Source organism: Lepus europaeus, chromosome 5, assembly GCF_033115175.1.
Source record: "Lepus europaeus isolate LE1 chromosome 5, mLepTim1.pri, whole genome shotgun sequence".
Lineage (NCBI taxonomy): Eukaryota > Metazoa > Chordata > Mammalia > Lagomorpha > Leporidae > Lepus > Lepus europaeus.
Window position 1 is genome coordinate 152,741,052 of NC_084831.1, and position 26,018 is coordinate 152,767,069.

The 26,018-nt window shown below is 41.9% G+C and overlaps 1 protein-coding gene across 5 annotated transcripts in view; it reads right to left on the reverse strand.

Annotated features, from left to right (window-relative positions):
* Positions 1–26,018, reverse strand: part of RALGPS2 (Ral GEF with PH domain and SH3 binding motif 2) — a 183,134-nt gene that overhangs the window by 85,467 nt on the left and 71,649 nt on the right. For all 5 annotated transcript variants that reach the window (XM_062192965.1, XM_062192961.1, XM_062192963.1 and 2 more), the window contains exon 6: positions 11,701–11,790. In XM_062192965.1, the coding sequence (XP_062048949.1) occupies positions 11,701–11,790 (90 nt within the window). The remainder of the gene's footprint in view (positions 1–11,700; positions 11,791–26,018) is intronic.

Sequence of the window (26,018 nt, forward strand, 5' to 3'; positions counted from 1 at the left end):
CTCCACCTGCAACGCTGGCATTGCACATGAGAACCGGTTTGTGTCCCCGCTGCTCCTCTTCAGAACGAGCTCTCTGCTTATGTCCTAGGAAAGCAGTGGAAGATGGCCCAAGTGGGAGACCCAGAGGAAACTCCTGGGGCTCCTGGCTTTAGATTGGCCTAGCTCTGGCCACTGCGGCCATTTGGGGAGTGAACCAGCATATGGAGGATCTCTCTCTCTCTCTGTAGCTCTACCTCTCAAATAAATAAATAAATCTTTAAAAATCATTAAAGAAACAAGTAGAAGACACACACACACAAATTGGAAAAATCTTCCACATTTGTGAATTGGAAGACTATCAACAAAATGTCCACATTACTGAAAGCAATTTACAGATTCAATGTGATCCCAAACTACCAACGACATTCTTCTCAGATCTAGAAAAAATGAGGCAGTTTCTAATGAAGTTAAAACATATTCTCTCTACGAATCAATTTTTTGTTTTTTAACCCTCCTTAAAAGGGCTTTTGAGTTATAAAAACTCTTAACCTGTCGTTGTTGCTGCAGATAAATAATGATTGTTCTGGGAAATCTGGATCATTGGCCTCTGTGCTTTCTTTCATTTGTAGACGTTTGCTGTTCTCATGAGCAAAAGGCTGCTGCTGCCCTCAAAGTGATGGCTGTGGGTACTCCTGCCAGCCGCAAGCCCCTGTGGCAAGGTTAGGAACAGGGAAATGGTGTTGTGAGGTTCTGATTCAACACCTGTGAGCTCTGCTTCCCTGGCCCACTCAGTGAGCTCCAAGTCTAGCCATCCTTCAAGGATGTTCATTTTGGCAAATATACACTGTAATCTTGGTCTAAATTTATATGTGAAATGCTACTGTTTTTAAAATAAGAAGCTAAATGAAATTATTTTACTATAAAAAAAATATGCTGAAACAAACCCAGCAGTCCACTTCCAAGTATAAACTAAGAAAAATGTTCCACAAGAATTATCACAATCTTTATTCATAAAGGTCAAAAATTGAAAATAATTCAAGTGTCCATTAATAATAAAATAATGATTAGTGGAATATCCATATACTAGAAATGTACTCAACAATAAAAAAGTGGACTACTGATAACAAGGAACATGATGACTCTCAACACTGTGGTGGCAGAAACAGCAGGCCACAGGAGAGTGCATCCTGTACAATGCCACTTACGTAACTCTCAGGAGCACTTCCACCTGCAGGACTGTTGCAGTGGGGCACGTTGGTGGGGCAGGGTTACACCATTTGGAAATCACTTGAAGAAATTATGAGATAACAGAAATATTCTGTATCTTATTTTGGGTACTATTTAAATGGGTATATACCTTATAAATAGGTAAAATCATATCAAACCTTCCTTAAAAATTACATTATTTTCATTTATTTGAGAGAGTGAGAGAGAGATCGATTAACTGATCTTTTTATCTGCTGATTCACCAAATGCCCACAATGGAAAGGACTGGGCCAGGCCAAAGTCAGGAGCCCAGGACTTCAACCAGGTCTCCCTCATGGGTGGCAGGAACCCAAGCACTTGAGACAGCAGCACCTGCTGCCTTGGAGGGTGCACATTAGCAGGATGCTGGAATGGGAATGGAACCAGGACTTGAACCTAGGAACTCCAACATAGGATACAGTTATCCTAAGTGGTGTCTTAACTGCCAAGCCATAAGCCTGCCCCTGCACATTTTAAAATGAACAAACTGGCCAGCGCTGCGGCTCACTTGGCTAATCCTCTGCCTGTGGCGCCAGCACTCCAGGTTCCAGTCCCCGTTGGGGCACTGGATTCTGTCCTGGTTGCTCCTTTTCCAGTCCAGCTCTCTGATGTGGCCCGAAAAGGCAGTGGAGGATGGCCCAAGTGCTTGGGCCCTGCACCACGTGGGAGACCAGGAAGAAGCACCTGGCTCCTGGCTTCGGATTGGTACAGCGTGCTAGCCGTAGCGGCCATTTGGGAGGTGAACTAACAGAAGAAAGACCTTTTTCTCTGTCTCTAACTCTGCCTGTCAAAAAAAAAAAAAAAAAAAATCACAAAAGCTTTAAGAAGGTAGAGTCCAACAGAGAAATTACTGTCATACTGGTTTGCCCTGGTTTCCAGATAGAGACGAATGAAAATCCATTCTGAAGGTATCATCTGTTACAGTGAGGTCAGAGGGCCAGCCTCACCCAGTGACTGGTGTCCTTACCAAAGCGATGTGAACACAGAGGGAGAATGCTACATGGTAATAAGACAGTCCTTGAAAGCCAAAGAGGGAGGCCTGCGATGATGCCTTTCTGCACAGCTTCCAGAGGAACCAGACTTCCAGCCTCCACAACACTGACAGAACACATTTCTGCTGTGTAAGGCCAGTTTTTGATACTTTCAGTCCTAGGGAAATAATACAGAATTCTGCCTCAAGCCTGCCTTCAGATTCAGTATCAACGCCAGGATTTCCAGCCTGTTAGGCAGGCCTACAGATGTCAGACTTGCCAGCTTCCACATCACATGAACCAATGTCTGTAAGTGTCACACACACACCATACTGGTGTTGTTTCTCTGGAAAACCCTTAACACCAAACTCAAAAAGTTCTCACAAGGTTTTCAGAAAAAAACAGAACACAAGAAAATAGGAATTCACAAGTGGAAGCCAACAATTTCAAGTACTGAATAAAGATTAATTTAAAAATAGAGATTCAATATGAAAAAAATCAAGGCCACAACACAGATATCACAGAACTGGTGGGGAGGATGACATTTGTGTTAAATGATGTGAAAGATCAAGAAAAGCCAAAATTCATCTAGCTCAAGTTGCAGAAGATGAAAATAACAATGCAGTAGAAACAGTATTTGAGAGACAAAGGCAAAGAATTGTCCTAAATTCTTGAGACACACTCATTCCTAAGGCCAGAGAGCTTAAGAAATCCTGAACAGAGTAAATAAAAAGAAATCCAAAGTTAGACATATCATACTGAAAGGGCAGGCCAAAGACAAAAATTTTAAAAGCAAAAGAGCAAAAGCTGAGTTCTTAATAGCACCAATGGGAACTCAAATACTGTGGAACAAAATTCTTACCTAAGGGGGGGAACTCTCAGTCTAAAACAGTACTTTTTAAGATATTATTAATTGAAAGGCAGAAACACACAGAGAGAAGGGGGGTGGTGAACGGAAGGAAAGAGGGAGAGGGAGAGGGTGGGAGGGAGAGGGATAGAGAGAGAGAGAATCTTTCATCCACTGGCTTACTCCCCAAATGGCTCCAATAGCCAGGACTAGGCCAGGCCAAAGCCAGGAGCCAGGAGCATCTTCCTGGTCTCCCACGCGGGTGCAGGGGCCCAAGCACTTGGGCCATCCTCCACTGCACTCCCGGCCACAGCAGAGAGCTGGAGAGGAAGTGGAGCAGCCAGGACACAAAGTGGTGCCCATATGGGATGCCAGCAGCTCAGAATGAGGCTTAATCTTCCATGCCACAGTGCCGGCTGCTGAAACAGCACTTTTCAAGAAAAATGATAAAGATGCTTTTAGATAAAATATAAACAAAGCTTTACAAAAGAAGGATTTTTCAAAAAATGGTGCCAGCGATCAGGCATTCAGCCTGCTGGTTAGGATGCCAGTGCCTGGGTTGCACACTCACCTCTAGCTCTGGACTCTGGCTTCCAGCTAGGCAGACCCTGGGAGGCAGTGGTGACGGACACATAAACTGAGTTCCTGCTAAGTATGTGGGAGACCTGGACTGTGTTTCTACCCTCCAGTTTCAGTACTGACCCAGCTTTGGTCACTGTAGGCATTTGGGGAATAAATTAATGGATGGGACCTGTCTCTCTGCCTCTCAAACTTTAAAAATTAAAAAGAAGCACACACCAAAAATATGGCCCCAAGTTAAAAAAAAAAATTTAAGGTACCAGAATAACTAACTATTCATTTGGAAATATAAGAAATAGAATCTCTATATCACATAAGGGTATATAAAAATGTATTCCAGGTAGATGAAACACTCACGTAAAAAAATCAAAGCTATAAAATTCTTAAGAATAATATACAGGGGCTGGCACCGCATCTCAATAGGCTAATCCTCCGCCTATGGCGCCGGCACACCGGGTTCTAGTCCCGGTCGGGGTGCCAGATTCTGTCCTGGTTGCCCCTCTTCCAGTCCAGCTCTCTGCTGTGGCCCGGGAAGGCAGTGGAGGATAGCCCAAGTCCTTGGGCCTTGCACCTGCATGGGAGACCAGGAGAAGCACCTGGCTCCTGGCTTCGGATCAGTGCAGTGCGCCGGCTGCAGCAGCCATTGAGGGGGTGAACCAATGGAAAAAGGAAGACCTTTCTCTCTGTCTCTCTCTCTCACTGTCCACTCTGCCTGTCAAAAAAAAAAAAAAAAAGAAAGAATAATATACAGGAAATATACAAGAATATCTCTCATATTCTCAGAAGCTAGGCTAAGATTTTCAGAGTGAGATGTTTTAGAATAAGGTAATAAAGAGTAACCAGTTGCTACTGAGACAGGATACAAACACCCTATGTTAAGCCCCTCCCAACCTGATACATACCTATCTCCAGCTCCAAACTTATCATGAACAAGGAGCATCTAGATTTAATTGCAAAGACCCCCTTCTGCCCTGCTGGGGACTTCCTAAACCTGCGTGCAGGCCCAGAACATCCCAATGTGACTGACGGATGACTTTCCAGTGGTGGCATAGCGAGCAACAACGCCATTCTGAGTGCATTGTGTGCGAAAGAAGGAACCAAGCCTGCAGAGAACACTGAGCTGAGTGCAAGGCGACATAGCATGTGCCCAAGAGTCAGAACTCTGGGCTGAGCGTAGACGGAAGTGCCCTGTGCAGGGGAACCGCCACATCTCCCACCCAGCTCCCTCACTGAGCCAGCACTGGGACCTCTTCCTGCTGTGCTGCCTTACTTGTGTTCAAGCACAGCCATAACAAATCTGCCCAGGCTTGCGCTTTGGCCTCTTGTCAATTTCTATTCATAAGTGAGCCAAAGAACCTGGGTTGGTAACACTATGGCCTGAACAGTAGTGTCATCCCAAACTTTGTCTTTTCTTTTTTAAGGTTTTATTTATTTATTTGAGAGGTAGAGTTATAGAGAGAGGGAGAGACACAGAGAAAGGTCTTCCATCTGCTGGTTCACTCCCTAAATGTCCACAATGACTAAAGCTGGGCTGATCCAAAGCCAGGAGCCAGAAGCTTGTTCCAGGTCTCCCATGTGGGTGCAGGGGCCCAAGTACACCGGCCATCTGCTGCTGCTTTCCCCGGTGCATTAACAGGAAGCTGGATCAGAAGAGGAGCAGCTGGGACATGACTTGGCACCCATGTGAGATGCTGGTGCTGCACATGTAAGCTTAGCCTACTAAGCCACAGCGCCAGCCCCAAAATTTATGTCAGGACTTCAATCCCTCATGTGACACCATTAAGAGGTGGGGCTTCTGAGGGGCATTAAAAAGTGGGGCCCAACTTACTTCTTCTTCTTCTTCTTTTTTTTTTTTTTTTGACAGGTAGAGTTACAGAGAGAGAGACAGAGAGAAAGGTCTTCCTTTTGCCGTTGGTTCACCCTCCAATGGCCGCCGCGGCCGGCGCACCGCGTTGATCCAATGGCAGGAGCCAGGTGCTTCTCCTGGTCTCCCATGCGGGTGCAGGGCCCAAGCACTTGGGCCATCCTCCACTGCACTCCCGGGCCACAGCAGAGAGCTGGACTGGAAGAGGAGCCACCGGGACAGAACTGGCGCCCATATGGGATGCCGGCACCACAGGTGGAGGATTAACCAAGTGAGCCACAGTGCCGCGCGCCCCCCCCCCCCCCCAACTTACTTCTAAGGATAGAGTTTAAAAGCTTGTCAGGGGACTCCAAATTCCATTAAAATTGGTGGTAAAAATGTCATCTTAATTGTTAAAGTGATCATATTAAGTGTTAAAGTGAACATATAGATAGGATTAAGTGTTAAAGAAATCATATGAATACCATCAAGTTCCTGGTAATACAAGTAGAATTTAAAAGAAAGGAATGTCCAACATGGGAAGCAGTCCACACAGCAGACTCATACAAGGACAATTGCTTTAAGTTAACACTCAGACCTCAGAATCGGCCCTTATGGCATTCGGATGTGGCTGAAAAGCCCATGAGAACATTTCAGGCATGGAAAGCCAAGACACTGTGGCAAAAAATATCCTACATGAAGGATCTCTGTGAGTGAGACCCCAGTGGAAAGAATGAGCCATCAAAGAAGGAGGTATCTTTCTCTGAAGGGAGGAGAGAACTACTTTGCTTATGGCCTTGTCTAAATACTGATGGAGTTTGTGGTCACATAAGGCGTCCATAGCCTTGGCAATTCATGGCAAGAGCCTCAGGTAATCAATGACATCATAAATAAGAGTGTTAATTATTCAATTAACAACCGAAGTCACTGTGCACTTACTCCCCATGTATAGGACATCTGTCCTTAATGAGTTGTACTATGAGAATTAACTGCAAAACTTGTTTTCAAACAGTACTTTATGTGTTGTGTGTGTGGGTGCAAACTGTTGAAATCTTTACTTAGTATAGAGTTGGTCTTTGTATATAAAGTTAATTAAAAATAAACCTTAATGAAGAATGGAATGGGAGAGGGAGTAGAAGGTGGGACAGAAGTGAGGGTGGTAGGGTGGGTATGGAGGGAAGAACCACTATATTCCTAAAGTTGTACCTATGAAAGCAGCATTCATTAAATAAAAAATTTAAAAAAAAAAATGGGGCCCTTGGCTTTGTGCTCTCATGAAAGAGGACTACAGAGAGCTGCTGTGCAACCTTTCCCGTGAATTGGTGGTGCTACAACTCAGACAACAGGATGTAGGCAGGAAGGGAGGGGCCTCAGAAACCCAAGCAGAGAATCTGAAAGCTCACTCAATGTAGCTTTCTTTTCAGGGGACGTTCCAAGGAAAGCTTATCTTCCAACACTGTACTCAGAGGTGGGGCAGACTACCACAGACAAGGAAAGCTCCAAGACATCAGCCGGAGTCAAGGTTTTCGGACATAAGTTGTACAAGATGTACACTGCAAGCAGGAAGGACCCTCCCTCACTCCCCCTCCTCTACATCCTGGACACTCCCCTTGCCCTTGCTATGAAAGCCCTAGCAGGGGCCGGCGCATGTGGGTAAAGCCACCACCTGCAGTCCGGCACCCTATATGGGCGCGGTTCGAGTCCCGGCTGCTCCACTTCCGATCCAGCTCTCTGCTATGGCCTGGGAAAGCAGTAGAGGTTGGCCCACATGCTTGGGCCCCTGCACCCTTGAGGGAGACCTGGAAGAAGCTCCTGGCTCCTGGCTTCAGATCGGCGCAGCTCTGGCTGTTGCGGCCAATTGGGGAGTGAACCAGCAGAGGGAAGACTTCCCTCTCTGGCTCTTCTTCTCTCTCTGTGTAACTCTTTCAAATAAATAAATAAATAAATAAATAAATAAATAAATAAATAGAAGGAAGGAAGGAAGGAAGGAAGGAAGGAAGAAGGAAGGGAAGGAAGGAAAGGAAGGAAGGAAGGAAGGAAGGGAAGGAAGGAAGGAAGGAAGGAAGGAAGGAAGGAAGGAAAGAGCCCTAGCAAACTGCTTCTCAGGAAGAGTTTCTTTGGGGACCTATACTTTCCCACTGTCTCCCATACTTGTCACAAGTAAATACAGTTCTCCTCTGAGCAACTCCCATGCACACCGATTATTTGGTGAGACACCAAGCAAATGAATCCTTTCTGTTTGATCTTGAATGTGATCTTCACAGTTCTCCAGAACTGTTAGAAAAAAGTGTGTTGTTTATAAGCCACTCAGTCTATGGCATTGTTTTTCTAGCAGCTTAAACAGATTAAGAAAAAAAATTAAAGACTAGTAAATTTGAGTACTAAAATCAAGAACATCAAAAGATAAAAGAGTGATGACAAGCCACAAATAGGAAGATTATGCAAAGCATATTTTACAGAACTAACTTCTAGAGAAACATAAAGAACTCAAATAACCAATGAAAACTGTTGAAAGATCATGAACAGATGTTTCAGAACAGAACATCTAAGCTGCCAAAATGGAAAAGATGTTCATTCCTGTAAGATTCAATGAAACATTTAAAAATGAGGTACCTTCAACACTCACTGTAACTTGCAATAATGAAAAATTCTAGTATCAAACAAATATGCCATGAGCAACAGGTACCTTCATACATTGTATATTTGTGGAATACACTGTATATTCGTGGAATCAATTTGGAAAACAAAGTTAAAGAGATGACTCGGCAATTTCACTTCTAATATGAACTTGATACTTCTAAGACTTCAACCCTTACACAAGTACAAAGATACTCCTAAGAATGCTCATTGCAGCAGCGTTTATAATGGCAAAAACCTGGTAATTATCCAAACTGCATTTGTGGCATATGTAAACAGGAAACTCCACTACACTGACATTTTTACAAGTTATGAAAGTTGAGAGAATACTTTCAAAAGTTCATGGAAACTTGAATTAAAAGATGTTTACCTGCTCCACCACAATGCCAGCCCCAATGGTAAAGTTTTACATGTCAACTTTTGCTACACTACAGTACTAGCTATGTAATAAAATACTGATCTAGGAGTTGCCATGAAGATATTTTATATATGTAGCTGCAGTTTCAATTATTTATTTTTTAAAAACTTTCATTTAATAAATATAAATTTTGAAAGTACAACTTTTGCATTATAGTGGTTTTCTCCCCATAACCACCCTCCCACCCGCAAATCATCCCATCTCCTATACCCTCTCCCATCCCATTCTTCATTAAGATTCATTTTTAATTATTTTTATATACAGAAGATCAACTTAGTATATACTAAGTAAAGATTTCAACAGTTTGCACCCACACAGAAACACAAAGTATAAAGTACTGTTTGAAGACTATTTTTACCATTAATTCGCATAGTACAACACATTAAGTACAGATATCCTACATGGGGAGTAAGTGCACAGTGACTCCTGTTGTTGATTTAACAACTGACACTCTTATTTATGACATCAGTGATCACCTGAGGCTCTTGTCATGAGCTGCCAAGGCTATGGAAGCCTCTTGAGTCCACAAACTCTGACATTATTTAGATAAGGCCATAATCAAAGTGGAAGTTCTCTCCTCACTTCAGAGAAAGGTACCTCCTTCTTTGATGGCTCATTCTTTCTACTGGGATCTCACTCACAGAGATCCTTCATGTAGGATATTTTTTGCCAGTGTCTTGGCTTCCCATGCCTGAGAAACTCTCATGGGCATTTTAGCCAGATCCAAATGCCTTAAGGGCTGATTCTGAGGCCAGAGTGCTGTTTAGGGCATTTGGCATTCTATGAGTTTGCTGTGTATCCCGTTTCCTATGTTGGACTGTTCTCTCCTTTTTAATTCTATCAAGTATTATTAGCAGACACTGGTCTTATTTGTGTGATCCCTTTGACACTTAATCCTAGCTTTATGATCAATTATGAACTTAAACTGATCACTTTAACCAGTAAGATGGCATTGGTACCAGCCAACTTAATGGGATTTGGAGTCCCATGGCATGTTTCTAGCTTTACCATTAGGGGTAAGTCCAAGTGAGCGTGTGCTGAACTGTACATCTCCTCCCTCTCTTATTCCCACTCTTATTTTTAACAGGGATCAATTTTCAGTTGAATTTAAACACCTAAGAATAATTGTGTACAGTTATTAATTTTAAGAAAAAGAGATTACACTTGATAATATACGGGCACATGATTCAATCAGTTGAGGCCTTATGAGTAAAAACTGAGGCTTTCCAGGAACAAAGAAATTCTTCCTCAAGACTCTTGCCAAAGGGCTGGCGTGGCACTGCAAGTAAAGCCACAGCTTGTGATGCCAGTATCCCAGAACAGAGTGAAGCTGCAGTACTGGCTGCTCTGTTTCTGATCCAGCTGCCTGCTAATGTGCCTGGGAAAGCAGCGAATGATGTCTCAAGTGCCTGGGCCCCGCCACTTGCAGTTGAAGCCATCTGGGGAGTGAACCAGTGTACAGACAATCTCTCTGTCTCTATTTCTCCCTCTCTCTCTGAAGCTCAACTTTCAAATAAATAAAAATCCTTAAAAAAATAAAAACAAAAAAGATGACTACCTCAACTCCTGCCCTAGTTCCAGCCTATTGGCTCACCTTACAGATTTCAGGCTTGGCAGACCCTACAATCATATGAGCCAGTTCCTCAGATCTCTTCATATATTTTCTATCTATATTTCTTCATATGGGCTTATATAGAATATGCTGGTTCTGTCTCTCTGGAGAACACTGACTGGCACTCTACTAAAGGAGAATGACAAATGTGCTACTTTATTTATTTAAAAGAGTTACAGAGTCAGAAACTCTATCTGCGTCTCTCATATGGGTGGCAGAGGCTCAAGTACCTAGGCCATCCTCCACTGCTTTCCCAGGTGCATTAGCAAAGAGCTGGATGGAAGCAGAGTAGCCTGGACTAGAACCGGTGCCCATAGGGGAAGCTGGTGTCACAAGTGGCAGCTTTACCAGCCACACCACAATGCCAGCCCCAACTTGCCAGTTTCATAACAGTGAATCTAGAACGTAGAGTCAGAATAAAGGGGTTTAAGAAACAGTGATAGATAAAAATAATCAGGAATTCAGGGCTTGGCTTGAAGGCAAGTGCTATAAAAAAATAACTCAAAGTCTAAGAGTCCAAACAAGAATTCAATGATTATTTGTTGAGAAGGACAGTGGTGGGTTTGATGGATAAATCTGCTGATTTTGATTTTTGATTGTAACATTTAAGTAAATACAAAAACTAATAAAAATATCTAAGAAATGTAATGGAAAATCAAGCCTATGCAAAAAAAGTCATTATTTTCTCCTAGTTAAAAACCCTATGTGTATCTAACATATCATAAGAATATTTTTAAAATTTGGATGACTCTTTTGCAAAATATTACTTTGTAGAAGACCAGCTCTGCCACCTAGTGCCACAGAATTTGTTAGAAGACATTTGCTTCCATGTATTTCAGGAAAATATGGAAAAGTCAAGTCACTATAGACATAGCATCCTTACTTATTGCACTTTAATTCTCAAGTGACATACGTTATTTATTACAGGAATAATGAAGAATGAGTATGGCTACAATTCCCACACTTCTTAGAGACCTTAACACAAATCTGGCGCTGATATATCTTTTAATGAAATCTCAGTATCCTGTTTAGAGTATCCTAAACCCCACTTCTCTGAGTTTGGACTATTCTTGAAATTCCCGCTCCACTCCATGTCTCTTGCTTCACTGCCCATGTATGCCGTAACAGTAACTGCTCAGTTAATTTATTCGGTAACATCACATATGCTATGCTTTAAAAACAGTCTTATTATTCTCCATACCGCTTGCAGAGTGATGTTTTGGAAGCAAAATAACTGGTATGTATTCTCTACTTAATTCTATGTAGCTTTCTCCATCATCTGCAGAGCATGCCAATATTTTATTAGTATCATACTTTACCATGACACTGAATATTTATCCAGTGAAATAGATCACGGAACTCAGCTGCTCAAAGAGGAAGGATACAGAAGGAGTGGAAAATAAGAGTAAAGGGAAAAGCAGAGAAAATAGGCATCCAATTTAAAAAATTAACTTATATTGATTATAAGCCTAATTCCCCAATATCATTATAAGATAAATGGTAAATATTCACTCAGAAACATTTCTGAATGGTTGAACTTAGAAAATAAAAAACACAGGATTTCCTTACCTTTGCAGTTTTAATATAGTGACTCAAAACTTCTGCTCTAATCTTTAATGTCTGAGCATGAAGAATCTCTCTAACAACCCAAAAGCTTACCTGAAAAGAAAAATTAAGATAGTGCTGAAGGTTATGTATAAAGTTTGCAAATATACAGAATGTCTATATTTTACAAAGTCATCTTATATCTGGTTCTATATTTAAGCTAGTAAAGGCAGTAAATCTCCCAGATTCCAACACGATTTACTTACAAAAAATATCAAAAGTTATAGATATTTTAATAACCTGAGAAGATTTCATCTATGAATTCAAATCCAAACAGCATGATCACTGAGTGAATTCAATGTCACACAAATGCAAGCGTGATTGTAAAATACAGATTCTTTGTTACTCTTTCAAAGCATGCTTGTGACCAATATGATGAATGGAGTAATAGTGAAACCGACGCTAACTTCCAGGACAAGTGTAAAAGATCATGTGGTACCTGCCTTCATTGCTGGAACATTGTCTCCTGGAGCCCTAAGCGACCAAATTAAAATACTAATCAGTCTAAGATCACCATGCTGGAAAGGCTGAGAGTAGCGGGCACCCAACTAACAGCCCCAATTAAGCCAATCACCCTGGTGAATGTCAGTAAGACGGTGCCACCTTCCTAACCAGGACTGTTTTGTGGAGGCCTTACATTGGTGCTGTGACTCAGATCCACGCTCCCCCGGTGACTTTGCTCTCCCTTCAGGGATCTCTGAGCTGCCTTGGGGTCCTGGATTTCTGCCAGTCACAAAACACACCCCCAGAACTCCTTCCACACCACCAAACGCTTCGTGATCTCCATCCATACAGTGGCCTTCCAAATTCTGAGGTAAGACGGGGAATGGGAATTCCCATGGCAACTTCTACTACGGGTTGTGGTTCTACTCTCATCCCCAAGTACTGGTACTGGGCAAAACCACAACTCTCTATGGCCTTCAGTCTCTATGGACACTGTGTCCGGGTAACAGTGGGTGTGGTGATGACTCAATATCCTGTTTCCCTTCTATGGGCTAAGCCCTAAGCTCCAGTGGGCTCGTGGGTGACAATCCCTGCCCTCTGTTCCCGTATCGTCTCATCAGTCGGACGGCTGTGTTCCTGGAGATGCCTAATATCCACTGATCCAACTTTACAGGTCACCATGGGAGCTTCTTTCTTCTCACATTCAAATTCTCCTCTCGTTTGCCTTCTAAGTAATATGGTCCCTCTCAAATTGGCTCCAGACCTCAAACGCCAACCCTGATAGCTTTATCATTTCTGTGAGTGATAGGGAAAATGGAAAGAGAACCCACATGCTCAAGCTTTTCCTATCTTCGATCTAAACCTTCTATGTGTACTTTCTGCTCTGTGGCCCAGGTCCTTCGGTCTCCAAAGTTTCCACTAGAGCTCAAGGGCCTGAGCTGAAACCTCTTCCTTCTATGTTCGTGGCCCCGATTCTTCAATGTCTCGGCTCACTGTACCTCCCCCTCCTGTGCAAGAATTCTGACTTTTCTTAGAACGAGGCCTGGTCCAAAGCCTACTCCCCTTGTCTTATCAATGATCTTCCCACAAGTTTGGGAATGGCCGCCTCTGTGCTTTCACCCTCGAGCCCTAGTCCTCCAACTGGTCTCTGCCCCTCCCTCTCCTGTTCCAGTTTTACCTTAAGAATAGCAAGGGAGTGGTAATCCCATCCTTCAGAGCCCCTGCTTACTCAGAAACAAATCAGATGGCTCACCCTTGCCACGGCTTTTTTTTCTCATGAGCGAGCTAGACAGGAAAATCGGGTCTCCTGACCTCCACCGCAGTGGACCTCCTGTCTTTGGTGCATCAGCCACTGGCCCACCGTCACCTTTGGGAAGTGTTTGGCAGCTGCCTGAACGTCTGTTTCAGAGGCAGTCCCAAGTGGCAACTGATGACTAGGGTATCACCGACCTAAGGTCCTCTTAGGGTAAAAAAGCAACTGTAACTAGACACTGAGTTTGAAGAACTTTCTCTCTTTGAATCTAGGAAGATCACTACCTTTAAAAACATTGCTTTGTAACTTGCTGAACTTATTTTGCAATTTATTTTAACAGGTCTCTGGATAATCAGTACTCAATGAAACAGCAATGAATAATCAGTACTTGTTTTAGATGAACACAATTTTAATTTAACTGAATTCAGATAGAGAAATAATATCAGCATCTTAAGTCATTTAGGTGTATCTGCTAATTTAAATTGGTAAAAGTAAATGAGATAAATGCGCCTAAATATAAACTTTGGTACTCTCAACACCTTATATTCTACAGAAAAACTAATAATTGAATTTACTAACATATTTTCATAGATTGTCCATATGAATATAGTTCAACGTCATTTGAAAGTAAGTAGGGTTGAGAGTCAATGTTATCTGGCCAGTGCTGTGGCTCACTTGGCCAATCCTCCACCTGCGGCGCTGGCACCCTGGGTTCTAGACCCAGTTGGGGCACCAGGTACTAGTCCCGGTTGGGGCACCAGGTACTAGTCCTGGTTGCTCCTCCTCCTATCCAGCTTTCTGCTGTGGCTCAGAAAGGCAATGGAGGATGGCCCAAGTGCTTGGGCCCTGCACCCCATGGGAGACCAGAAAGAAGCACCTGGCTCCTGGCTTCGGATCTGCACAGCGTGCTGGCCGCAGTGGCCATTTTGGGGGTGAACCAAGGGAAGGAAGATCTTTCTCTCTGTCTCTCTCTCTGTATCTCTCTATCACTGTCTCACTCTGCATGTCAAAAAAAAAAAAAAAAAAAGAAAAGAAAAAGAAAAAGAAATTCAATGTTATCTTATTTAAAAATATTATTGTAATTTGAAGATTTTTAACAAGCTTATTTCAAAATGTAAATCAAGGAAACTGGAAGATGGAAAACATCACAAGTATAGAAATGTGCACTTGTGTAAGAAAGGTTAAGAAGGAAAGAGTTTTTTGAATAAGGGGAGGACACGGTTTATAAGAATTCCTTTATACTGATGGCTACTTCACTCTAGACTGGAGTGGAAATGACAGAACATTTCAAGTAAGTTGAAGAGGGTGTGTGGAAGTCACAGAAGGTTATAAAAGAGGGGCCGGCGCTGTGGCGCAGTGGGTTAATGCCCTGGCCTGAAGCGCCGGCATCCCATATGGGCGCCGGTTCTAGTCCCAGCTGCTCCACTTCCAATCCAGCTCTCTGCTATGGCCTGGGAAAGCAGTGGAAGATGGCCCAAATGCTTAGGCCCCTGCACCCATGTGGGAGACCCAGAAGAAGCTCCTGGCTTTAGATGGGCGCAGCTCTGGCCATTGCGGCCATCTGGGGAGTGAACCTCTGCCTCTCCTCTCTCTGTGTAACTCTGACTTTCAAATAAATAAATAATCTTTTTTAAAAAAGAAGGTTATAAAATAAATTTTTGGAATAAAAAGCTATTAATCTATGTCTCTGACACAAAATTAGAATCTGATACTCTGTTAAAGCAATGAGCTAAAGTAATCTATTACATTCTCTTAATGTCTCTGTTAGGTTCTAATTGTTCAACAGCAGCTGAGTTTTTTTATTAAGAGTTATGATTTATTTGAATATGCTTATTCTAAAACATTTGAGTAATCACCTTGTAACTGATCAAATCTGGTCTATATTATGTCAAGATGTTAAGGAATTTTATTTCAAGCAGATATTTTAAGCTTTGTTGGCATCCTTGAGAGGCATTAAAAAAAAAAGTCAAAGTTCCAAATTATCTGGACTTTGATATATCCAGTTGGGTCCTTGGAAATATCAGGCTATTTGGATTATATTACAGTACTGTCAAGATGTGAAGTGGGGCTAAGTTTTAAGTTATGATACTGTAAAATGTTATTGATACAAATGTCTAAAAGTTAAAAAATTTAATGATCTTGTGTTCCCAGAAATGACAGTTATCTTAATGAGAAGGGCCCAGAGGCCTAAAAGGGGCAAATGTTTTTTTAAAATCCTACCACAGACTTCTACTTTAGAACATCAAAAATTAGAAGACGGGACTGGAGCCACCCCCTTGACTTGCATTCTCTGTTCTCCTTTAACGAAAACCAGGAGAAAGAGAAGGCCAGGCAGCAGAAAAAACACAAAGGTAGGTGGCAGGCCAATTAATGGCTGCTCTACAGTGATCGGCCCTCAAGGAGACCCAACAGGCCAGTCCACTGCAGTGGCTTTCAATGTGGAAAGCCTGGGCTTCAGCAGAAGTCAGCTTGTGAAGAGCCCTGGTAGCTCTGCCAGCCAAGAGTTGGATCACTGGAAATGGGATTGCCCTGGAGTCGAAGGACTTCAGGTCAGAGCCACAGATCTTGTTTGTTGGCTCCAAGCTGAAAAGTCCTTCACTCGGCCCAGCTTCCAAAATAACCACCACTGCTGGGGGTCGGCCAAGTAGGGTCAGCAACATGGCAGGCAGAACTGTAAACTTCCTGTTAGAGATGCCACCTGCCTTTATCCAGCCAGCTCAGTAATGGAAGTCAACAGGGTGCCTTCCCAAGGAGGTTCACACCTCCCTTGTGGTGTATCCCCTGTGGAGAGAGACAGGTCTGGGCCTCATAACTGGCAAGGCCTTGGAGCCCACCTGATTATTGTCAAGCCCCTTTTGTCAGTTTCTATTTGCCTGTCAATCGGAAAACTTATCCATGGTTTAGACAGCATCTTTCTTAGGTCCTCTAATAATGACTGTCCTTTATTTTAGCCCTGTCTAGTCGACTTGGCCTCATTCCTTTTTAATCATACCTTCTACTCTTATAACCTCCAAACCCGTGTGGATTGATGGTCTTCTTTCCCCAATTAACATATGATAATTCAGAGTTTCTACAGACAAACCCCTCTACCCACAAGAGATGAGCGGCCCTTCTCCAAGTCTTGGTTGAGATCAGCTTTGCAGCCTCTCTGTCCTAAGTAGGGATCTCAGGAATAGCTTTGGGCCACAACATTTTCTCGACCAACCAACTCAAAACAACTCCAACAGTCACAAGAGGTCAGTAAGTCGACTGAGACCCCAGCTGATGCCACCTGAGGTCTACAAAGCCAGATCACCTCACTAGCAGTGTTTAACAGGAGGTGATAATGGAATAAACCAAAGCCTTCACCAACCAGGCAGTTGACCAAATGCTACCACAGGGATATACTCGGCTCCCCATCCAGGACATCACCACTTTAGACATCACCCCATGCCAGCAAAGAGTAACTCGTCACTCCATTACAGCAGGAAGCAGCTCTAGTAGATCATCATTCCTCCACCCCTCCTGGACTTTTGTGGCCGATATAATCCCACACAACACTTGCTTTATAAAAAACAAAAGTGGGGAATGTTAGTAAAATGGTGCCATCTTCCTAAGCCCAGCCTGGCTTACTAGAAGTCAGGTGACCAAATGGCCCAAGCACAAGTGTCAGCTCCACCCACACTCTACGGGCTTTGCTGCTCCCACTTCCTAACCTCTGCAAAGCTACAGAAGACCTGCTCTCCCAGTACAAGCTGTTCTCTCTGTGCACGGCGAGGCAGCCTGTCGGGTTGCCTCCACTCGACAATCAACCTTTTCCCTTACTCTGGTGTTTGGTGTGTTTGGGGTGGCCTTTCCTTTCAATGAATACTGACTCAGAATAACAAACACCAAGACACAGCTTAATGAAATTACTGGCTTTAAAGGCAAAACTATTTTGGACATCTACACAAAAAGATAAAATGATCTCTGTGAGTGAGATCCCAGTGGAAAGAACGGGGCCATCAAAGAAGGAGGTACCCTTCTCCGAAGGGAGGAGAGAACTTCCACTTTGACTATGACCCTATCGGAATAAGATCAAAGTCAGCGAACTCTAAAGGCTTCCATAGCCCTGGCAACTCATGACTAGAGCCTAGGGAGATTACTGACGCCATGAACAGGAGTGTCAAATTGTTAAATCAGCAACAGGAGTCACTGTGTACTTACACCCCATGTGGGATCTGTCCCTAATGTGTCGTCTAAAGCCAAGTGATGCTATAACTAGTACTGAAACAGTATTTTTATACTTTGCGTTTCTGTGTGGGCACAAACTGATGAGGTCTTTACTAATTATATACTGAAGTGATCTTCTGTATATAAAGAGAATTGGAAATGAAAAAAAAAAAAAAACAACATGGTGTTAAAATGGAAATGGCATAGAAAATTAATTAATTTGAAAAAAAAATTATGTAGGATCTCTGTCTTTAATGTGCTGTACATTGCTATTTAATGCTATAATTAGTAATCCAATGGTAGTTTTTTCACTTTATGTTGCTATATGGGCAAAATGTTGAAATCTTTACCTAATATATACTAAACTGATCTTCTGTATACAAAGAGAATTGAAAATGAATCTTTACATGAATGGAAGGGGAAAGGAAGCGGGAAAGGGGAGGGTTGTGGGCGGGAGGGAAGTTATGGGAGGGGGGAAGCCATTGTAACCCATAAGCTATACTTTGGAAATTTATATTCATTAAATAAAAGTTTAAAAAAAAAAGATAAAATGATTTCTAAAGAACAGAAAGCTTAATTGTCAGCAGACTTTTCAACTCCCACACTCCATACCAGAAAAAAAAAAAAAAAAAGAGGGGTGGGGAGTAGAATAACAAACATAATCAAGGGAAGACAATCCTGAAGATAACTTTTTCATCTATGAAGAGCACAGGCAAACCTGTCAACATGTTGAAGCTCAGGAAATACTGTTCAATGCATCCTTCTGAAGTAATCTATGTGAAAACAAGCTTCAGATAACCAAAACAACCACAGAACAATATAAGGCTAGCAGACAGCACTAAATATGTACTTACTTTTAGAGCTAAGACTAAATGAGGGCTAATAGGGAGAGCACGTTATATAATGCATAAGTTCCCATACAATACATAGTTCGGCTATAAAAAATGGGAATGGGGAGAGCAGAGAGAACCTCTGTAATATACACACCTGTCTGCCACAATGATGCTGGTAATGGTGGTATTAGTATTATTATCCTGAGACCACTGTTACGTACAGTCAAGAAAATAAGTAAACTACAGGATATTGTATCATGGCCTGTGTTCCTTGAAAACCGAAATTCAGGGTAAGAGGCTATGGAAGAGTTAGAGTAAAAACTCTGGTCCTGAATCTGAATTCAAATGATCAGTATGAACCCACAACATATGTTCTCTTTAATTAATTGTGTACATAAAACATATTGCTGGCCTAGTAGCATTTGCTAAAAAGACCTAGAAGTTATGATCTAAACAGCAATGAGCACTAGCACCCAGATCCACTTCCCACTATAAGAAATTAGGATTGCTTAAAGAAACGTTGGATTCCAGGCAAAAGGCAGAAGCAACAGACGAACAAAACAAGCCTGCAACACTGTGGCACATCATATGGCAAAGAAACTTACAGTCATGACACAACACATAAAAGCCAATGTGAACAGACCACCACTCTAACAAAACTGGAACAATACGATAAATATGGGTTTCAATAAGGATAATAATTGTAATGGATGAAGCTCATCATATGTGCTTAAGTCTAGGAGTTCATAATGATACTACTAAAAAATAAAAAAATGATTTGGTCACCACCCTTAGATGACAGAGCATCAGTTCACTGTCTTCAAATTCTTTATCCTAAATAAACAGGAAGATTGAAATCTCCTCCCTTATCCTGCCTTTACCATAGGAAACGCACCTCTGGATACCCAAATATTCGATTAAGGAAAAATCTCTCTGCCTAAAAACATTCCAACTACTAAATGAAATATAATGAAATGAGAATTCACCTCTCAACAAATCCACTCAATTAATGGATCTACACAAAACTACTGACATCCTCAAAGACACAACCAGATACTATGTGCCTCCAGGTGAGAACACACACACAACCTATTCTCCTGCCAAAGAGACTGAACATGACCGAACCTTTGCAAACAACAGGGCACTTGCAGAAAGCACAGGGCATGCAAGACCACAGTGAACACAGTCTAGACTGTGGGAGACTACACATGTCAAAATACCTGGGTTCCTCTACTTAAATTGTAAATAAAAGGCACAGAGGGGTTAAGTGGTAGGTTAACACAACTTACACACCAATTCTTTTAAATAGGCATGACTAAACTATAGTGTTAGATATCGAAATTTTGGTAATAAAACTCCAAAAAGAAACACAAGAAAGTGAGTACTATAAAAGTCAGGACAGCAGCTGGTTACAAGAGTGTTCAGTGAGCCTAGGCATATGGAGGGAGTTCCTAGAGTAACTGGAAATTTTATTTTATGACCTGGGTGGGGATTACAGACATTTACCTAACAATAATTAACTGAACCATACTTACGTTTTGTAGTTTTTGGTATTCATGTTCTATTTTACAATAAGCAGTTTAAGGTAAGTAATAGACAAGAAAATAATAAAAATGGCCAGCAAGATTTTGAAATGGTAGCACTCTTAAAATGGAAAAAAAATAAAACTAAGAAGAATGTAGAGATATACTATACAGCACAGTGACTATAATAATAATGTACAGTATACCTGGAATTTGCTAAGAGATTTTAAATGTTCTCATAAAAATGTAAACACTTGGAGCCGTTGTGGTAGCACAGTGGGTTAAGCTGCTGCCTGCAATACTGGCATCCCACATGAGGAATGGTACAAAACAGGCAGCTCCACTCCAGCTCTGCACAATGCTGACAAACCTAGAAAAGCAGTGGAAGGTGGCTCAAGTACTGGGGGCCCTGTCACCCAAGTGGGAGATTCAGATGGAACTCCAGGTTCCTGGATTCATCCTGGTCCAGCTCTGGCTGTGGCAGCCATTTGGGGAGTAAAGCAGTAGATGGGAGATTCTCTCTCTCTTTTTCTAACTCTTTCAAATAAATAAATAAATCTTTAAAAAAAAAAAAAAAAGTAAATGGATGTGTTGGCATGATTTAAATGTTCTATAAGGTCTACACATATCAAAACATAATGTTGTACACCATAAATATATACAACTTATCATTTGTCAATAAAAATACAAAAGAAAATGGGTGGGGCCTGTGCTGTGGCACCACGATTTAAAACCCTGGCCTGAAGCGCCGGCATCCCATATGGGTGCTGGTTCGAGTCCCGGCTGCTCCTCTTCCGTTCCAGCTCTCTGCTATGCCCTGGGAAAGCAGTAGAAGATGGCCATGGGGTGCAGGGCCCAAGCACTTGGGCCATCTTCCACTGCCTTCCCAGGCCACAGCAGAGAGCTGGACTGGAAGAGGAGCAGCCGGGACTCGAACCAGCACCCATATGGGATGCTGGCGCCGCAGGTGGAGGATTAGCCAAGTGAGCCATGCCGCAGGCCCCAGCAAATCTTTTCTTTAGCTATGTGTCTGCACTGAGTTGCAAGCTAAAATATTTTATCTTGCTGTGGGCCGCAGTCAAAAAAAGTTTGCAAGTCACTGCCTAGAGAGTCTCTGCATATGCACAGCAAAAGAATCCTAGAATATTCACACAACATTCTTCACAGCAGCAAAAACTATGAAAGATACATCACGTTTTCCCTCAAAAGGATGATAAATGTATTCTAATGCATTCATGCAATGAAATCCTCGAGAACAAGCAGTGAAAATCAATGGACTAGAGCCACACGAATCAGCGTGGATGCCTCACAGAAATTCTCAGTGAAAAGCTGTAGAAAAATCAGTATCATATAATGGTATATTTGATAAAGATAAAAGGCAGGCATGATTATATAACATGTTTATACAAATGAATACCCCTGTATAGGGATACAAATATTGTCTGCAAATCTGTAAATGAATTATGGAGAGGTTTAAAAAAACTGAAATGGGGAAAAAACGAAAAAATATACATAAAAATTTACAGCTAATGATTATCTACTGAGTGAAGGTGGAGGGAAGAACATGTAAAATGCTTCAATAATTTTGGTAATATTTTTAGGCGGTAAATTCACAGTTGTGTGTGATAACATTTCTTAATAAATATTGGTAATTATAAATTTGCCATTCTCATATGCTAAGGGTAGCCTAACATCAGCAATTTCACATGATTCAAACAAGTATTTATGCTATTCTTCAAAATGTATCAAGTATCTCAAAAAGATAAATCTTACATAACATTTTTTCATAGATTTTTTTTTTTTTATTTGAGAGGCAGAGTTACAGAGAGACAGAAGTGAAGTCAGAAAGTTTCCAAAGTGCTTTTATGATATAAAGACGTCTACAGGGGTACTTCAAAAAGCTCATGAAAAACAGAATTAAAAGAAAATGTGCATCTTCCAAGAGCTTTTTTGAAGACCCCTTGTACAGTGCATTAAATTGCCATGAATTATATGTATAATATCTATTAGAGTAAGAAAAAAATAAAGAATGAAAAGATATATCTAAAATGTTAACAGTCACTTCTGGGTGATTTTCCCCCCTACTTTTTATATATTTCTGAATTTTTTTCAATTTTCCTGCAACACATGTTATTATTTTGAATGGGGGGAAGCACAGTTTTTAAAGATAGGGGACAGAGTTCTGCTTTTGATTAATGGCAGAGTAAGCAGTTGATATCTCTGGGAGAGCTTGTTTGATTATACTTACAAAATGTAAAAAAACAACTAGGCAAAGGACAAGGGAAGGGCCAAAAATAGGCAGAAACTAGACAACTGGCCTTGGAAAGGAGGAAACAGAATTAGCTAAGTCCATCTTAAAAAAAAAAAAAAATCCAATAGCCTAAGCCATTCTCCAGGTACCCCCATTTAGGGCAGCTAACTCTCCAGAGGATGTCAAGACCCACTGGAACCACAGGACTGTGCTGTGGCTCCTTATTGGACAGAAAGGGGATTCCTCTGGGGAGACAGTCCCTAAAATCTATATATAAACTCTAACCAAATTCCTGGCTAACCTTGGCCTGTGGCATAAATAGAGGGGGGAAATACAAAAAAAACCTAACTGAAAACAAAACAAACCTGAAGGCTAGAATAAATGATCTGTTCTCCAAGGAGAGACAGAATTTGGTCTACGAGTCCTACCAAGTTAACTGACCACTAAAATACAAAACACTCTTCAAGAGAAGAAAACACAATCTAGAATCTCTAACACATCATCCAAAATTATTATACAATTGAAAAAAATTACCAAACATGCAAAGAAACATGAAAAGTTGACTGAGAGTTAAGAGAAAAGCTGTTGATACAGACCCCAAAATAACCCTTTTTTGGAATTAGTGACAACTAAATGCAGTATGGAACCCAAAATGCTATCTCAGAACAACAGCCAAAAGGGTGCTAATGGTACTTTAGTCAATGGTATTGTACCACTGTTAGTTTTCTGGTTCTGATAACAATACAATCAATAGTTAAGGAAGACGCCAATATGGGGGTGAGAGGCTATGCACAGATGAAAATTCAGAACTATATTGACTTTTCTTCTAAGTTTAAATGAAAAAGCAGAGATTGCCAGACTGCCTACAATACGCTGCCTACAAGAGACTCATTTTAAAAATAAATATGTACCCACAGGTTCTCCCTTAAGAACTCCTAACTTACTTTTTATCTCAAGACTTTGATGGCTGGCGCCGTGGCTCACTTGGTTAATCCTCTGCCTGTGGCGCCGGCATCCCATATGGGCACCGGGTTCTAGTCCCGGTTGCTCCTCTTCAAGTCCAGCTCTCTGCTGTGGCCCGGGAGGGCAGTAGAAGATGGCCCAAGTGCTTGGGCCCCTGCACCTGCATGGGAGACCAGGAGGAAGCACCTGGCTCCTGGCTTCAGATCGGCGCAGTGCTGGCCATGGCAGCCATTTGGGGGGTGAACCAACAGAAGGAAGACCTTTCTCTCTGTTTCTCTCTCTCTCACTGTCTATAACTCTACCTGTCAAAAAAAAAAAAAGACTTTGAATTTAACAAGACTCCACTAGAGAGTAATAGAGTCAATGCAGGAACTACGTAACAGAGTTTACTATAGGATCAACTGTGATTGGGAATACAGATAAAAGCTTTTGGTATATTGTCACATATTTAACTGATAATTTTTTGTTTGCCTTATTAAACAAAATAGGAGTACTTAAAATCTAAAGCCAGGGACCGGCGCCATGGCACAGGTTAATCCTCTGCCTGCGGCGTCAGCATCCCATATGGGTGTCAGTTCTAGTCTCGGCTGCTCCTCTTCCAGTCCAGCTCTCTGCTGTGGCCCGGGAAGGCAGTGGAGGATGGCCCAGGTACTTGGGCCCTGCACCCACATGGGAGACCAGGAGAAGCACCTGGCTCCTGGCTTCTGATCCGCGCAGCTCTGGCTGTAGCGGCCATCTGGGGAGTGAACCAACAGTGGGAGGACCTTTCTCTCTGTCTCTACCTCTCACTGTCGGTAACTCTACCTCTCAAATAAATAAATAAAATCTTTAAAAAAAAAAAAAAGAAAGTTGTCAAATAATTTTTTAAAAATAATAAAATAAAATCTAAAGCCAAATTTGAGTATTGTGCCGTAATGCTTTTGCGAGACACACACACTAAAATAAAAAACACACATTTTTACTGTAATGATAAATTCTGACCACGTTAGAAAAAACTTAAAAAACAACTTCTGCATAACTCAAATATGTAATTCAGTACAAGATATGTTTATCCTGTGCCCCTAATAATGGGTTTAACCAAATTTAAAAAAACTTTTGAACCCACTTCTACTTTTGAGAATACAATAAACCAAACAACCTGAGAAACTACTCTAAGCCCCTAGAAATGCCAGGTTAAATTAATCCAAAAACATATGCCTAAGTTAGAAGGAAAATAAAGGATTTCCCTAGAAGCCAAAAACAAGAGACAGAACTAAAAGCAAAGCAGGGGCTGGCGCTGTACGTTAATCCTCTGCAGTGCCAGCATCCCACATGCGTGCCGGTTTGAGTCCCAACTACTCCACTTCCAATCCAGCTCTCTGCTATGGCCTGGGAAAGCAGTAGAAGATGGCCCAAGTCCTTGGGCCCCTGCACCCACGTGGGAGACCCGGAAGAAGCTCCTCGCTCCTGGCTTCAGATCAGCTCAGTTCCTGCCATTGCGGCCAACAGGGGAGGGAACCAGTGGATGGAAGATCTCTGTCTCTGTCTCTCCCTCTCATTGTCTGTAGCTCTATCTCTTAAACTATTAAATAAAAATCTTTAAAAAAAAAAAAAAGTAAAGTAGTGGCTCTAAAAGTAGACATAGCAGCTGTCCTTAGAGGACTGCCTATCTCAATACTCTGGGGCTTGAGAATTAATATTCCTTCAACAACCTAACAGGAGGCCTCATACCTCTCCCTATTCTTCTATATTACTAGGGCCTCTCAAAGGGCTACAATCTCAGTGAAAGGTGGACTGAAACAATCACACACGTTTACCTGAACAGGCCGAAACTCCGAGCAGTCAAGAGAAAGAAGTCTTCAATTTACAACCACAGGCTTGCCTTTCACTGTATCTGGAATTTACACTTTCACTACAGAGCAGTGCTGATCTTCCTCAAAACGACCAACTATTGAACATAAAATGTGTTCTGATGTCTGTCATGGCTCTGGGTACCAACAAAGACAAACAGCCCCTCAGAAGAGATGTGCTATAAAGAAAACTCAAAGTATGTCATGATAAAAATTAAAAGAAAGTTAAGAAAAGGAGGGAGGGTGGGAGTAAGGGAAGGGTGAGATGGATTATGTTCTTTTTTTTTTTCCTTGACAGGCAGAGTTAGACAGTAAGGGAGAGAGACAGAGAGAAAGGTCTTCCTTCCATTGGTTCACCCCCCAAATGGCTGCTGCAGCGGGTACACTGCGCCGATCTGAAGCCAGGAGCCAGGTGCCTCCTCCTGGTCTCCCATGCGGGTGCAGGGCCCAAGGACCTGGGCCATCCTCCACTGCCTTCCCGGGCCACAGCAGAGAGCTGGACTGGAAGAGGAACAACCAGGACAGAATCCATGCCCCAACTGGGACTAGAATCCGGGGTGCCAGTGCCGCAGGCAGAGGATTAGCCAAGTGAGCCACGGCGCCGGCAGGGTTATGTTCTTAAAACCATGAATATGAAATACATGAAATTTCCCCCTTTTTAATAAATTTTAAAAATCAAATTAAAAAAGGGATGTAATTTCAATCTAGACAGGGCAAAACTCCCACAAAGCTTAAATAGACCTGAGTTTTTTAATTCAACGTTACAAAACCCATAAGAAAACAAAGTATTCTAAGAGTCAGCAGAAACAGAGAATTAGCACTCCTAGGACTTCAAATAGTAGCATAAACTAAAGGAAATACTGAAAATTATTTTAACAGGTTTAAAAAATAAGACCATAACACTACTATAAAGTACACAGGTTTGTAATAGATAAAACACATCTGAGGAGAACAAGCAAACTGAAATATGGATCTGAGGAAATCATTCACAACAGA